The 15442-nt window shown below is 39.7% G+C and overlaps 1 protein-coding gene across 1 annotated transcript in view; it reads left to right on the top strand.

The window, feature by feature from the left end:
* The window catches only part of LOC133619609 (ankyrin repeat domain-containing protein SOWAHB-like), a 28092-nt gene extending 14388 nt beyond the window's left edge, over window positions 1–13704 (top strand). Inside the window, exons 3-5 of the mRNA XM_061980739.2 lie at window positions 1681–2060; window positions 5888–6075; window positions 12717–13704. Of these exons, the coding sequence (XP_061836723.2) occupies window positions 1681–2060; window positions 5888–6075; window positions 12717–13152 (1004 nt within the window). The 3' untranslated portion in view covers window positions 13153–13704. The remainder of the gene's footprint in view (window positions 1–1680; window positions 2061–5887; window positions 6076–12716) is intronic.
* Window positions 13705–15442: the final 1738 nt, after the last annotated feature.

Here is a 15442-nt window from a genome sequence, read left to right on the forward strand (position 1 = left end):
CGTTATATGAGGCATAAATAACCAACTGAAAACGTGCCTGGTATGTTAACGTAACATATTATGGTAAGAGTCATTCAAATAACTATAACATATAGAACATGCTATACGTTTACCAAACAATCTGTCACTCCTAATCGCTAAATCCCATGAAATCTTATACGTCTAGTCTCTTACGTGAATGAGCTAAATAATATTATTTGATATTTTACGGTAATGTGTTAATCATTTCACACATAAGTCGCTCCTGAGTATAAGTCGCACTATGAAAAAAACTTCAACTTATAGTCCGAAAAATACGGTACTTACTTATGGTATATTTACTTATTTATTATTTATTTATTCACTGTTCTGGTACAGAGAACAAGGAAATGGGACAAAATTGCTTTGATATGAAAAGGGGTAGGATTAAATAAACTCTGCTTCTTCCTACTCCTTTTCGGACTTGTTGTAATGGGACAACTGGAAATATGTGATGCATTACATTGTATTGTATGCATGTTCAAAATAAACCTTTGACCTATAGGTGGTGTTTGTTGTGATCATCATCAATCTGCTTCAGCTTTCAATGAGGCTTGAGAGATTAACCATAGAATTAAAGGAACTATACAGCTAGAAACTACTGAAATAACCCAAGTAGGGCTGCAACAACTAATCGATTAAAATCGATTATAAAAATAGTTGGTGATTAATTTAGTCATCGATTCGTTGGATCTATGCTATGCGCATGCGCGGAGGCAATTGTTTTTATTTTTTAATATTGTTTTATTTTTTTTACAAACCTTTATTTATAAACTGCAACATGTACAAACAGCTGAGAAACAATAATAAAAATAAGTATGGTGCCAGTATTTTTCCAATAAAATACTGGAAATGATAGAAATGTAGTTTCTCTTTTATCCGATTATTAATCGATTAATCGAAGTAATAATCAACAGATTAATCGATTATCAAATTAATCGTTAGTTGCAGCCCTAAACCCAAGAAATTATTACTTATTGCTCTTTTATCCTACCATGAGCTAATCCAAAAAAATGTTGTTCTTATCTGTACTGTAAAGTTAAAATTTGAATGACAATAAAAGGAATTCTAAGTCTAATGTGTGTAGAATTAGAATAGATAGAATAGAAAGTACTTTATTGATCCCTGGGGGAAATTCAGCACCACAGTTCGCTCACAATAGACAATAAACATGTAGGTATTTTTACATGTGAATAATATAAATACAGTCTATTATACAGCATTATTCACATGTGAATAATATAAATACAGTCTATTATACATTTAAGTACAGTCAAAAAGGAACGTTTGCATTATACAGTCTGATGGCTGTCGGTATGAAGGACTTCCTGTGTCGTTCCGTGTTGCATTTTGGGAGTCTGAGCCTTCCACTGAACGTGCTCATTCTCTCCGCCAGGTCCGAGTGTAGTGGGTGGGAGGTGTTGTCCATAATGGCTAGGAGCTTTGCTAGACTTCTCCTCTCTGACACCACCGCCAGAGAGTCTAGCTCCACTCCCCCCACGTTACTGGCCTTCTTTACCAGTTTGTCCAGCCTGTTTGCGTCCCCCGTTCTCAGTCCACTGCCCCAGCAGGCCACGGCGTACAAGAAGGCGCCCGCCACCACCGACTCGTAGAACATCTATCATCGTAAAACAATGATATATCGTATTGTCTTTTTCACAGGGGATCTTTATGATGACGCCGAGTCAAGTGATGGTTCAGTCTCTTCACCAACATCCCGTCAACGGCCGACACTCTCCAAGCGTGTTCGTAAGCACCTGCAAGGCAGGATGTGCCGCAGCATGGGCGCCGACTTGGACCATCTGATCCAGGAAGAGGCCGCTCGAGGCAGAGCGGGAGGAAATGAAGCGGCGCGACTCAACCGCCTCCATCGCATCTCGTCCTCGTTGAGCCTTCACTACAACCTGTCAACCTCGTCGCTGTCATCCTGCTCGATGCATTCTCGCTGCAACAGTCTCTCTGACTTGGCGGAGGGTGCAGAAGCGGTAATAACCAGTCCTTCGACAGCATCCAGCACTCATCGTTACAGCCCCAGCAAAAAGGTGAGTCCTCATCTGCAATTTGAACTCTTTGGTGTGTGTTGTTGCAAAGATTGTTGTTGGACAAAAAGAAAAAAAGTACTTTTCGAGCATATGTTTCATGTTCCACAAGCATTTAAGGGGTCAGGTTATGATTTTTTTTTTCTTAATTGAATTTTCAATTTAACCGCCATTTAATCAAATGTGGGGGTTTTTAACCGCAAAGACTGCAGTATGATTGGTAATGCAAAGAGTGAGCTGGGCAGTCAGAAAGAGCCAGGTGTCACAGGGGGTCAGTCAACGAAGCAATGTTTTGTGGTTAAATATGGGAGTTTGTCAGTCAACCCTGGGAAAGCAGGAGTCAATGTGTTAAGGTTGCGATCGACACGGCGTTAAAGATAAACAATAAAAAGTTTCAGCGGCTAGCTCTCTCTGCCACTGAGGCGCGCACAGCAGCTAGCACAGTGGTTCTTAACCTGGGTTCGATCGAACCCTAGGGGTTCGGTGAGTCGGCCTCAGGGGTTCGGCAGAGGTCAAAACACACAGACTCATCGTGTAAATAAAAACTTCTCCCTATCGGCGTATTACGGATACGGCAACAGCAGAAGTAAGACTGATTTGCTGGAGTGTAATTGGTTGTGAGTTTATGCACTGTGTTGGTTTTGTTGTTTGAACAAGGTGATGTTCATGCACGGTTCATTTTGTGCACCAGTAAAAATAACATGGTAATTTTTAAGTATGGGGAACATATTCACCATTAATTAGTTGCTTATTAACATGCAAATTAGTAACATATTGGCTCTTAACTAGTCATTATTAAGTACTTATTAATGCCTTATTCGGCATGGCCTTATTATAACCCTAACCCTCTAACCCTGGCCCTAACCCTCTATCCCTAACTCTAACCCAAACCCTAACCCTAACCAAATAACTCTAAATTAAGTCTTTGTTACTTAGAATATGTTCCCCTAGTGTCCAAAAAACTCTAAATTAAATATTTGTTACTTAGAATATGTTCCCCATACTAAAGTGTTACCAAAAACATATAATAACTTTGTCTTGAATTTGAAAAAAAAAAAAGGAGGGTTCGATTAATGCGCATATGAAACTGGTGGGGTTCGGTACCTCCAACAAGGTTAAGAACCACTGAGCTAGCAGGTGTGTTAATGTCTTATAAAGATGATTGCTGATGTTTGGAAAGCTTAAAATGAAGGAAGGAAGACAGCCATGATTTCACTTGAAAGATGAACTGCACTATTTTTGCAATTTTGCCTATCGTTCACAATCATTATGAAAGACATGACGACAGTTTGATTTGTTTTTAAATGCATTCTAAATATTGAATAAACGTAAATAAAAGTCCGCTTACAGCGGAGCCAATGGGAGCTCCTCTATAGCGCCCAAAAAATCTGATAAATAACCATTCAAAAAGCACCAACAGTACTCAATTTACATTTTGTGACTTAAATATTAAACAAATTAACCATTTTGTTAATTTTTAAAGGTATGTTGTAGGTCAATCGGGGAAAAATATTAATATGGCAATACTTTATCAACATAATATCGATTTTTTTAATGGCCAAAATAATTTTTTCCAAATACATTTTTAATGTAAAAAAAAATGTTGTCACGTTTTTGGTTGATTGCAACTGAAGGACGACTTCCGCGCCTCTGCTCCACAGCAGAGGCTGTGTGGGTTAACAAGGCAAAACATGAAATGGATGGTTAAGAAGTACATTTTTTTTTACATTTAAGCGTCAAGGTTGTTCCACTTTCTGTATAATTACAATACATGGAAATGCCTTCCATCCATTTTCTACCACTTGTCCCTTTCTGGGTGCTGGAGCCTATCTCAGCTGCATTTGGGCAGAAGGCGAGGTACACCCTGGACAAGTCGCCACCTCATTGCAGATGGATCATTTGAATTGCATTATTTCAAATATGTTAGAAAAATACAATACACAGAACAAGAAAAACATTTTCTAAACAAAATACAGGAAAAACACACATTCTCCAAAAAACGTAATAAAATAAAGAGGGGCACGGCAAAAAGTGTATCGTGGAGTCCTTGCCAATACCCAGCGCTACTACCCACAATTTGATATTATTGATGTTTAGATGTATCCATCCAACCCAAGTATTAGGTATTTGGTGATATATCAGGGTTTTACCTAGATTGCCAAGATACCTGTGGCGGTGGGGCCGTGGTTAGGGATGTGGTCCCCTTAACTTCGTGTTATGTGCATAATTTGCTATATGATTGTCGTGTAATGTGCATAATTTGCTATATGATTTTCTTTGGGGGGAAAAAAAAGCTACAAAAAATGTATACATACATTTAAAAACAAATGTTATTATTAATAATTATTAATTATCAACATACATTTTTATATTATATTGTTTTGTCATAATTTAACATGTTGCTGCCTAATGTATAATGTACTTTGAGAAATGTTCAATTGTCCTGACAATTATATTGACTTTTTTTTTTTTATTAAAAAAACGACTAGCAACAAATCTAGCATCTTTTTCTGGTGTTATTACAGAACGAACTCTTGAACGCATCATAATTAAATTAAATTATCCCCTCAACTCCCCCCAAAATGGATTAACTCGCTGGAATAAACAAGACAATATAACATACATCCATAAACGTGGACGCATGTGAAAAAGTGCAATATATTTATCTGTACAGTAATCTATTTATTTATATACACAGTATTTATATATATTTATTTATTTTATATATATATATATATATATATATTTATATATTATTTATATATATTTATTATTTATATATGCACCTTATTTCTTTTTTATCCTGCACTACCATGAGCTTATGTAACGAAATTTTGTTCTTATCTGTGCTGTAAAGTTCAAATTTGAATGACAATAAAAAGGAAGTCTATGTCTAATTGAGAGACTATACTTCTCTCCTTTGATGTCTGCGACAAAGAGCCGAGGACTTTCTCTCTTTAAAATCCGCCATTGTCCTCTAAATATTTGAACATTTTGTAGATGGCTGTCCGCGAGTATATCTCGGATATATTAAAGTTATTTCCACATCACAGACACGTCTGTTTATGTCACTACAACATCTGGTTTCGGCAGCATTGTTTACGGTGATCAAAGTCTTATTTGGGCAGCTGAATTTTCGGTGCATCACTTGTCAATAGTGTGCAAATAGGCTATATATCAATTGATACTGTAACAACCTGCAGGTGGTAATGTTTTATGTTCGTGTGGCTTTAATTTGATAATTTTTCCCATGATCTCGAACACACCGTTTGTGCCGGATAGCAGATTGGTGGAGAATGAGTAAGGTTTATGTGTCTGGGGAAGAATTAGGACTGTTTTTGGTATAAGCTTGGCAATAAAAGTCAAAATAGCGTTGGACTTTGGACTTCTTCTACATTATTCATCCATCCATTTTCTACCGTTTGTCCTAACCTTATTTTCAAGATGTGGCGGCTATGATTTTTGTCATGGCGGTGCGCCACCATCAGGTACATAACGAGGAAACCCTGTAGAGATAAATGCCCTATCAATCCATTTTCTACCGCTTGTCCCTCCTCTGGGTCGCGGGGGGTACTGGAGTCTATTTCAGTTGATTTGATTTAATTAGATTTTACAGGTTGTAAACAATAATGGTTATCGTGGAGATGACAGTTTCATAAATACCCTATATACATATATTTTCTAAAAGAGAGCAGAACATTGCACTACCCTCACATTTTTTAATCGAGTTGACCTCGAATGAAAGAATGAATGTCATGTCAGCTCTTCCTCTGCTTGGATTTTTTAAGTGAATTGAATTTGGACTTGTTGGTTTTTGTTTCTGTCAACAGTCGCAGGTTCCACTTGAGCCCAGAGAGCATGACTGGCTGGTAAAAGGGGCATCAGGATCTTGGCCAGACATCTACTCCCTGTTCAGAGAGGACAACAACCTTCTCAACAAACGTGACTTCATTTCTGGCTTGACTGTGCTGCACTGGATCGCCAAACACGGCGACCACCGAGTCCTCAACACTCTCTGGTACCGCTTTGATTAAACTTCTTCACAGCATGCCAACCCTCCCTTAAATTCACCTTTGACAAATGCCAAACACTTCTACAGACTTTACAGCTCAATTCTCTGATTATCATTGCCAGATTAACCAAATTGGACTGAGCAGCCAGGACAGAGACATGTACACCACTTTTCTCATATTCCATTAGGGTCCATTTATGGTCATCGGCACATTTTTTAAAAACGTTTAAATATCAGAAAAAAAGTACTTTTAAAGTCCATTGTGGCCAATTGTCAGGCCCCCCGAGCCTAAATTAGGTCCATAAGTAGAAATATATTTATCTTCTCTTCCATCTCCTCCTCCATAGACACCATAGCCTGTGCTTCCTCATGCTCTTTCTTCAAGCATCTTAAAGAAAACATTGTGGAAGAGGACACAAAATATAATACCAGTGGCAAGGGCTGGGCGATGTACCGAGTTTGTAAGATGTATCGATATATTTTTAAACAAGATATGAATTAAGAAAATATCGTAATATCGATATAAAATATATTTCACGTTAAAATAACCAAACATCGCTTATTTTTTGTTCGTTGATTCTCCCCCGCTCCTCACTCCCTCTCATGGGCTACTAAACCCCTCCCCTTCCTCCTACCAAGACGTGCTTCTCACCAATAAGAACAACCATGATTGGTTGGTTGTTTACTATGATGAGTTACGATTGGTTGAGATTAGGCCAATCAGAGGCAAGATAGGGCGGGTCATGGAATCAGGAAGGGAAATCACAACAGACATCCCAAATGACGACGAGAAAGGGAAGAGGGAATTTTCAAGCGGGCGATTTATATATTAAAAAACTAGTGCAAGATGGCAGAGGGATTCTCTTCTTTAGATTTTTCTTTTAGCGATGTAGATGACGTGCAGAAAACCCACAATGTGTCTACTAGGCCACATTTAGACAAATGTATGCATCTGGATAAAACATTAATTTGCGTTGTTTACCATGTAAGCCCAAATCAAAACTGTTCTCGAGATCAATCAATCAATGTTTATTTATATAGCCCTAAATCACAAGCCTCAACGACATCCTCGATACAGAGCCCACATAAGGGCAAGGAAAAACTCACCCCAGTGGGACGTCCATGTGAATGCCTATGAGAAACCTTGGAGAGGACCGCATATGTGGGTAACCCCCCCCCCCGGGGTAGACCGAAAGCAATGGATGTCGAGTGGGTCTGACATAATATTGTGAAAGTCCAGTCCATAGTGGATCCAACATATCAGCAAAAGTCCAGTCCATAGTGGATCTGACATAATAGTGAGAGTCCAGTCCATAGTGGGGCCAGCAGGAGACCATCCCGAGCGGAGACAGGTCAGCAGCGCAGAGATGTCCCCAACCAATGCTAAGGCTAGCGGTCCACCCCGGGTCCCGACTCTGGACAGCCAGCACTTCATCCATGGTCACCAGACCTGTGTAACTCCCCCTCCACAAGGGAGAGGGGGGCAGAGGAGAAAAGAAACGGCAGATCAACTGGTCTAAAAAAGGGGGTCTATTTAAAGGCTAGAGTATACAAATGAGTTTTAAGATGATACTTAAATGCTTCTACTGAGATAGCATTTCTAACCGTTACGGGGAGGGCATTCCAGAGTACTGGAGCCCGAATAGAAAACGCTCTATAGCCCGCAGACTTTTTTTGGGCTCTGGGAATCACTAATAAGCCGGAGTTCTTTGAACGCAGATTTCTTGCTGGGACATATGGTACAATACAATCGGCAAGATAAGCTGGAGCTAGACCGTGTAGTATTTTATACGTAAGTAGTAAAACCTTAAAGTCACATCTTAAGTGCACAGGAAGCCAGTGCAGGTGAGCCAGTATAGGCGTAATATGATCAAACTTTCTTGTTCTTGTCAAAAGTGTAGCAGCCGCATTTTGTACCAACTGTAATCTTTTAATGCTAGACATAGGGAGACCCGAAAATAATACGTTACAGTAGTCGAGACGAGACGTAACGAACTTATGAATAATGATCTCAGCGTTGCTAGTGGACAAAATGGAACGAATTTTAGCGATATTACGGAGATGAAAGAAGGCCGTTTTAGTAACACTCTTAATGTGTGACTCAAACGAGAGAGTTGGGTCGAAGATAATACCCAGATTCTTTACCGACGCCTTGTGTAATTGTTTGGTTGTCAAATGTTAAGGTGGTATTATTAAATAAATGTCGGTGTCTAGCAGAACCGATAATCAGCATTTCCGTTTTCTTGGCGTTGAGTTGCAAAAAATTAGCGGACATCCATTGTTTAATTTCATTCATTCATCAGAGTTGGCATATTTCGCACAAGAAATGCTGCCAAAAATGTATGCCGAAGTGAGGAAGATCATAGATGGATAATTTTATTTATGTCCTGTAATTCTGTGCTACTTAAACAGTTTATTTTCTGTGCTGTTAATACCCATCTTGACTAACTGGGTTAATAAAATTTTTTACAGTACAGTTGTCATTCACTTCAATTTTAGTTAATCTCGCACAAAAATGAATATCATTATATGTATACTTTCACCGATAAATACATCGAGATATATATCGAATTTCGAGTTTAAGTAAAAATATATCGAGATATACTTTTTCGTCCATATCGCCCAGCCCTACGAGTGGCTTACCTTCTTTTTCTCTTGTTTGTGAGTGCTGGGTTTGCTCTTCTTTTGCCATTTTTCCACAAGTTCTGACTCAGTCTTTCTCACCTCGAGGAAGCTCCTGATTTTTCGTGATCACATTTGGCTTGATTCGTAATTTATTTCCATCTAAACTCCCACCCAAAACCCTTCTTCCTCGAAGTCAGAATCATTAAAATGATCGCTGTAAATGATACTCTTCTTGCTTGGTCTGTCCCATCTTGCTTAGTCAATTTGACTGGAGAGGTCCATACTTTCCTCTTATTCCCATCATTTGGAAATGTATGCAGGCTGACCCCTTCTTTAGTTGTATTGCTACAACCTGCAACATATTGAATCATTCCTTCAACATCTGCGCCAAAATATTGTCACTTGGTATGAAGATGCTACCAAAACACATACTACGCAATATGAAATTGCCTCTAGTCTTCCGTAGGTGACGTCCGCAGGCCTGTCCACATTTTGGAGCTGAAGTGTGTGTTCCAAAATGTGCTGAAACACATTACAAAACAAGCCTAGAATCACAACTGTGTATTTTGGGGGGAATTTTATATATACAAACCCCGTTTCCATATTAGTTGGGAAATTGTGTTAGATGTAAATATAAATGGAATACAATGATTTGCAAATAATTTTCAACCCATATTCAGTTGAATATGCTACAAAGACAATATATTTGATGTTCAAACTGATAAACTTTTTTTTTTTTTTTTTTTGCAAATAATCATTAACTTTTTAGAATTTGATGCCAGCAACACGTGACAAAGAAGTTGGGAAAGGTGGCAATAAATACTGATAAAGTTGAGGAATGCTCATCAAACACTTATTTGGAACATCCCACAGGTGTGCAGGCTAATTGGGAACAGGTGGGTGCCATGATTGGGTATAAAAACAGCTTCCCAAAAAATGCTCAGTCTTTCACAAGAAAGGATGGGGCGAGGTACACCCCTTTGTCCACAACTGCGTGAGCAAATAGTCAAACAGTTTAAGAACAACGTTTCTCAAAGTGCAATTGCAAGACATTTAGGGATTTCAACATCTACGGTCCATAATATCATCAAAAGGTTCAGAGAATCTGGAGAAATCACTGCACGTAAGCAGCATGGCCGGAAACCAACATTGAATGACTGTGACCTTCGATCCCTTAGACGGCACTGTATCAAAAACCGACATCAATCTCTAAAGGATATCACCACATGGGTTCAGGAACACTTCAGAAAACCACTGTCACTAAATACAGTTTGTCGCTACATCTGTAAGTACAAGGTAAAGCTCTACAATGCAAAGCGAAAGCCATTTATCAATAACATCCAGAAACGGCGCCGGCTTCTCTGGGCCCGAGATCATCTAAGATGGACTCATGCAAAGTGGAAAAGTGTTCTGTGGTCTGACGAGTCCACATTTCAAATTGTTTTTGGAAATATTCGACATCGTGTCATCCGGACCAAAGGTGAAGCGAACCATCCAGACTGTTATCGACGCAAAGTTCAAAAGCCAGCATCTGTGATGGTATGGGGGTGCATTAGTGCCCAAGGCATGGGTAACTTACACATCTGTGAAGGCAACATTAATGCTGAAAGGTACATACTGGTTTTGGAACAACATATGCTGCCAAAAAGCGCCGTTTATTATTGCTTATTTCAGCAAGACAATGCCAAGCCACATTCAGCACGTGTTACAACAGTGTGGCTTCGTAAAAAAAGAGTGCGGGTACTTTCCTGGCCCGCCTGCAGTCCAGACCTGTCTCCCATCGAAAATGTGTGGCGCATTATGAAGCGTAAAATACGACAGTGGAGACCCCGGACTGTTGAACGACTGAAGCTCTACATAAAACAAGAATGGGAAAGAATTCCACTTTCAAAGCTTCAACAATTAGTTTCCTCAGTTCCCAATCGTTTATTGAGTGTTGTTAAAAGAAAAGGTGATGTAACACAGTGGTGAACATGCCCTTTCCCAACTACTTTGGGACGTGTTACAGCCATGAAATTCTAAGTTAATTATTTGCAAAAAAAAAAAAAAAAAGTTTATGAGTTTGATCATCAAATATCTTGTCTTTGTAGTGCATTGAATTGAATATGGGTTGAAAAGGATTTGCAAATCATTGTATTCCGTTTATATTTACATCTAACACAATTTCCCGACTCATATGGAAACGGGGTTGGTACACATCATTTTAGGTCCAGAACTAAGAAATAAGTGCCTATGTTGTCAGCAATTAAAGGGGCCCTTTAAATATCATTATCATGTATTTTATCACTAGGGGACGAGGCGAAACTTGTTACACACCAAGAGCAAGCCAGGAGCAGGCTTGCTAATAGCTAAGCTAACAGCTTAGATTGCCTGAACTGAAGAAATAAGTGCTTAGTAAAGTGTAGATGAAAAGATATTACAGCAGAAAGTAAGCAGTTAGTAACAAGTAGATTAATAAGTATTACAGTGAGGATAATATAACAACAAATGTTAATGTGTCAGCATTGTCGCAGTCAGTAAACAACACATAAGAGGAGGGAGGATCGATAAATGAATTGGTGGTGTCGACACCATAATCAGTATCCTTATATGATCAAACCAGAATGATTACGGTAGGTTGATATTTTTTTTCTCAATTTTTTTTTTTAGAGTGTTAATGTTTACAAACTCCAGGAGTAAATCCCTGGACACAGGAGAACTTTGAGGGCAAAATAACTAAGTATTTAATCTAGTAGTAGTAGTAGTTATTGTGTACTATTGACTTTGTTTTGATCAAACAATTGTATGTAATAAATGAATAGTTTCAATATTGTGTTGATATTGTTAAACTGTCAATAGCACTCACCAAGAATACATTAAAAATGTTGGAGTTGAAACGTGATTGGTATCTGTTTTGGTATCAGCTGATAAACTATGAATCGGCAGCATAAAACCCTGATTAGAAAACCCTTCGTTGTCATATTTAGACGACAGAAGGCTGAGTTACTTTTACAGTTAAACTGCACTGTGTTATAAGCTGTACACTGACTACTCTCAGCAAGTTTCTACTCTGAAGTCCTTTAATTCAGTGTTTTTCAACCTTTTTTAAACCAAGGCACATTTTTTTTCATTGAAAAAATCCTGAGGCACACCAAAAGCAGTAATCATTAAAAAATGAAACTCAGTGGCCGATAATGACGATAAAAAGTCGTTCTCGCAATTGTTGGATATGAATTCAACCCATAACCAACCATGCATCACTATAGCTCTTGTCTCAAAGTAGGTCTACTGTCACGACCTGTCACATCACGCCGAGACTTATTTTGAGTTTTTTTGGTGTTTTCCTGTGTAGTGTTTTAGTTCTTGTCTTGCGCTCCTATTTTGGTGTTTTTTCCTGTTTTGTTGGTATTTTCCTGTTGCGGTTTCATGTCTTTCTTAGCGCTATTCTCCGCACCGGACTCTATCCTTCTTTCTGGGGACATTGTTAATTGTCATGTTTGTTTGTGGACGCCGTCTCTGCTCCACACGCTGTAAGTCTTTGCTGTCGTCCAGCATTTTGTGTTTTGTTTACTTTGCAACCAGTTCCGTTTTAGTTTCGTTTTGCATAGGCTTTCATAAGCGTCAATGCCTTTTCTTAGCGTCACTTGTCTTTTGTTTATTTTTGGTTTAAGAATTAGATACCTTTTTACTTGCACGCTGCTTCCCACTGTCGTTTGGATATTGTGATCATGACACGATGTGTTCCCGACATCTACAAAACAATTAGCTACCTGTTGCCACCTACTGACATGGATGAGTATAACATGGTTAGTCTGCCGAGCTGTAGACAGTGCAGACACTCAACAACGGCACATTATTTGCTTAGTATAATTACTTGTGTGCAAAAAATATTTTTAACCCAATTAGGTGAAATGACATAATCTCCCACGATACACCAGACTGTATCTCACGGCACACAAGTTGAAAAACACTGCTTTAAGGACATCAAATGAAATGTGACCTTGGTGACGAGATGAAAAACTCCTCTCTCCCTGCGCTTTCAGGTACGGCGTTGAAAAGGAAGGTTTGACCTTTGACATCAACGCCCGGTCATCGTGCGGCCAAACGCCGCTTCACATCGCCGCCATCCACAGCCACAAGAACATCATTCGCTTGCTGGTGAGCAAGTTCCAGGCCGACGTGCAGCTGAGGGACACCGCGGGGAAGAAGCCCTGGCAGTACCTGGGCCAAAATGCGCCGACAGACATCATGCACATGCTGGGGGCGCCCGCCACCATGCGAGGAGAAGGCGAAGCCGCCAGCGCGGACCACAGCGGTGAGCGCAGGCCTCATCCCCGCCGCCATCGACCGCATCTCCTGTCCTCTGCGTCTCCAGGTGAAAGAACCAGGACCGTTAAGGTGAAAAGGTCGTCGTCAATCGCAGCGTTCCTCAAACATAAATCACTGAGTCGCTTTCACGGTTATAAGTCAGATGGCTGACAATAGTGCTTCTTGGCAGGAAGTACTCCACCAACACAGTACTTACAGCTAATATAAATACACAAACTTGGGGGTGATATTTGGATGCTTTAAAAGAAATGCAATATAACTACTTGACTATTTAGATTCAATTCGATTCTGATTATTCGGTTCGGAATCAAGTGTCTATTCAACACGATTCTCGCGATATATTTTTTGTTATAATAAAAAAATGTTTTTAAAACCTGTTACAAAATCTCCTCTTGGCTGCTGAAGTGAGACGTGTACGTCAAAAGTCTTTAGAAATCAATCGAGTCAGAATCGAAATTATGTGAATCGATTTTTGTCTTCTTTGTTATAGGTGACAAATTATTCCAATTAAAGTATTCTCGCTAATAGACGTTCTTTTCTTATCATTTTTCCTTTTCTTCAAACTAACCTAAATAACAAGCTGCGCACCCGAGCCTCATTGTAAACAAGTTTTTGTATTGATTCTACTGGACAGTATTTTTATTTGTTGTTTATACTTTGACTGTTTATATTAAATCACAACCATATGTTGCTTTTCCTACATTGCAGTGTTTCCATATATTCATTTATTAGCGGCCGACCACAAGAATTTATTCTGGACCGCCACAGAGATTTGGCGTCCATTTTTTAAAAGTAGGACAACCTTGTACAAGACGATGGCATCGTAACTCTGCCTCTCAACACACCTCACATCATTTTTCTATTAATATTTTATGTTTACTGCTTTTTACTTATAAAAAGTGAAGACCTGTCCGAACCTCAGTCTAACACGGGCAACTGAAAATTACAGATTTTGTGCTTCAGTACAACCTGACATGTTATGTTTTTCATTTTGATATAGGGCATTAACACTTTCAGTCTAAAATCACAGAAAATCTTTTGGTGTATAGAATAGAATGCCTTTTATTGTCAATATACACAGGTACAATGAGATTAAAAGCAACTCCAGTATCAGTGTGACAGTCTACAAATATGCAAAATATAGAAAGGAAAGAAAAATAGTGCAAAAGGAGGTATGAATGTCCTGAATGTGTTTAAATATTATACTATGTGCATATATACAGAAGCATTCAGACGTGGGTGGAAAGTAAAAATTGCACACAGAGAGGTGCTAAACTATAAAATCAGTGCCTCTGAGAGTTCACCGTGGTTATGGCTTTAGAGAAAAAAACTGTTCTTGAGTCTGTTTGTCTTAGACTTGATGACCCTGTCAGGTTCAAACACTGATGACATATATTAAACAGACAAAGAAGCAAGGAATTAAACAGAGACAGAATTCAATTTAGCTCAATTGAGGAGAAGCGTCTGGGCTGTCTCCCACCACGCTCTGACGAAAGATTGTACGCCTCCTCTTTTATTTGGACTTTCCCTGATTACATGGCAACAGCTGTTTCTAAAGGAAGGGGGTTGTAAACAGCCGCTGCCTTTGGTCACAAAACAGTTCAAAGAAAAGGTGCCTGGAGGGGGGTCTGGTCCTGCTTCCTCTCCGCTTTGTAGATCTCGGGTCAAGACAAAATCTTCCTGTGGATTACAATACATCAAAGAAACCGACACCTTCATGTCGCTTCCCATCCTGCACAGTGGAGTTTTCCAAGCCTTTTGATTGGTAAGATCAAAGACAGCTTTTGTCCTCTTGCCGGGAACTCTTGGCAACACAAAGTTTTGTGATAACTTAGATACTATTATTCTGACAACCCTGTAGCGCCTTCCTGAGGGCAGCAGGTCAAACAGGTCAAAGCCAGGGTGGGAGCTGTCCTTGATAATGATGGTAGCTCTGCTGAGGCAGCGAGAGCTGTAAATGTCTATCAGGGAGGGGAGAGGGCAGCCGATGATCCGCTGTGCTGGCTTTACCACTCTCTGGAGCCTCTCCCTGTCTGCAGCGGTGCAGCTGCCGTACCATGCTGTGATGCAGTATGTCAGCAGGCTCTCAATGGATGAGCGGTAGAAGGTCAGCAGCAGGTTAGTCCAGGCTGTACTTCTTGAGGATTCTCAGGAAGTGCAGCCGCTGCTGGGCCTTCTTAGTGATAGCAGTAGTGTTATCTGACCAGGAGATGTTGTCAGAGATAAGGACGCCAAGAGACCGGAAGGTGTGGACCCTCTCCACACACTCACCCTTGATGTAGAGGGGGGCTAGAAGTCGACGACGATCTCCTTGGTTTTCTTGGTGTTCAGAGCAAGGTTGTTGTCTGAGCACCAGTCTGCCAACTTCCGGACTATGGCGTCACATTAGTGCCAAAAATCCAAGCGCATAAAAACTGTTATCGCGCGCTGATTCTCCACT

The sequence above is a fragment of the Nerophis lumbriciformis genome, linkage group LG20 (assembly GCF_033978685.3).
Source record: "Nerophis lumbriciformis linkage group LG20, RoL_Nlum_v2.1, whole genome shotgun sequence".
Classification (NCBI taxonomy): Eukaryota; Metazoa; Chordata; class Actinopteri; order Syngnathiformes; family Syngnathidae; genus Nerophis; species Nerophis lumbriciformis.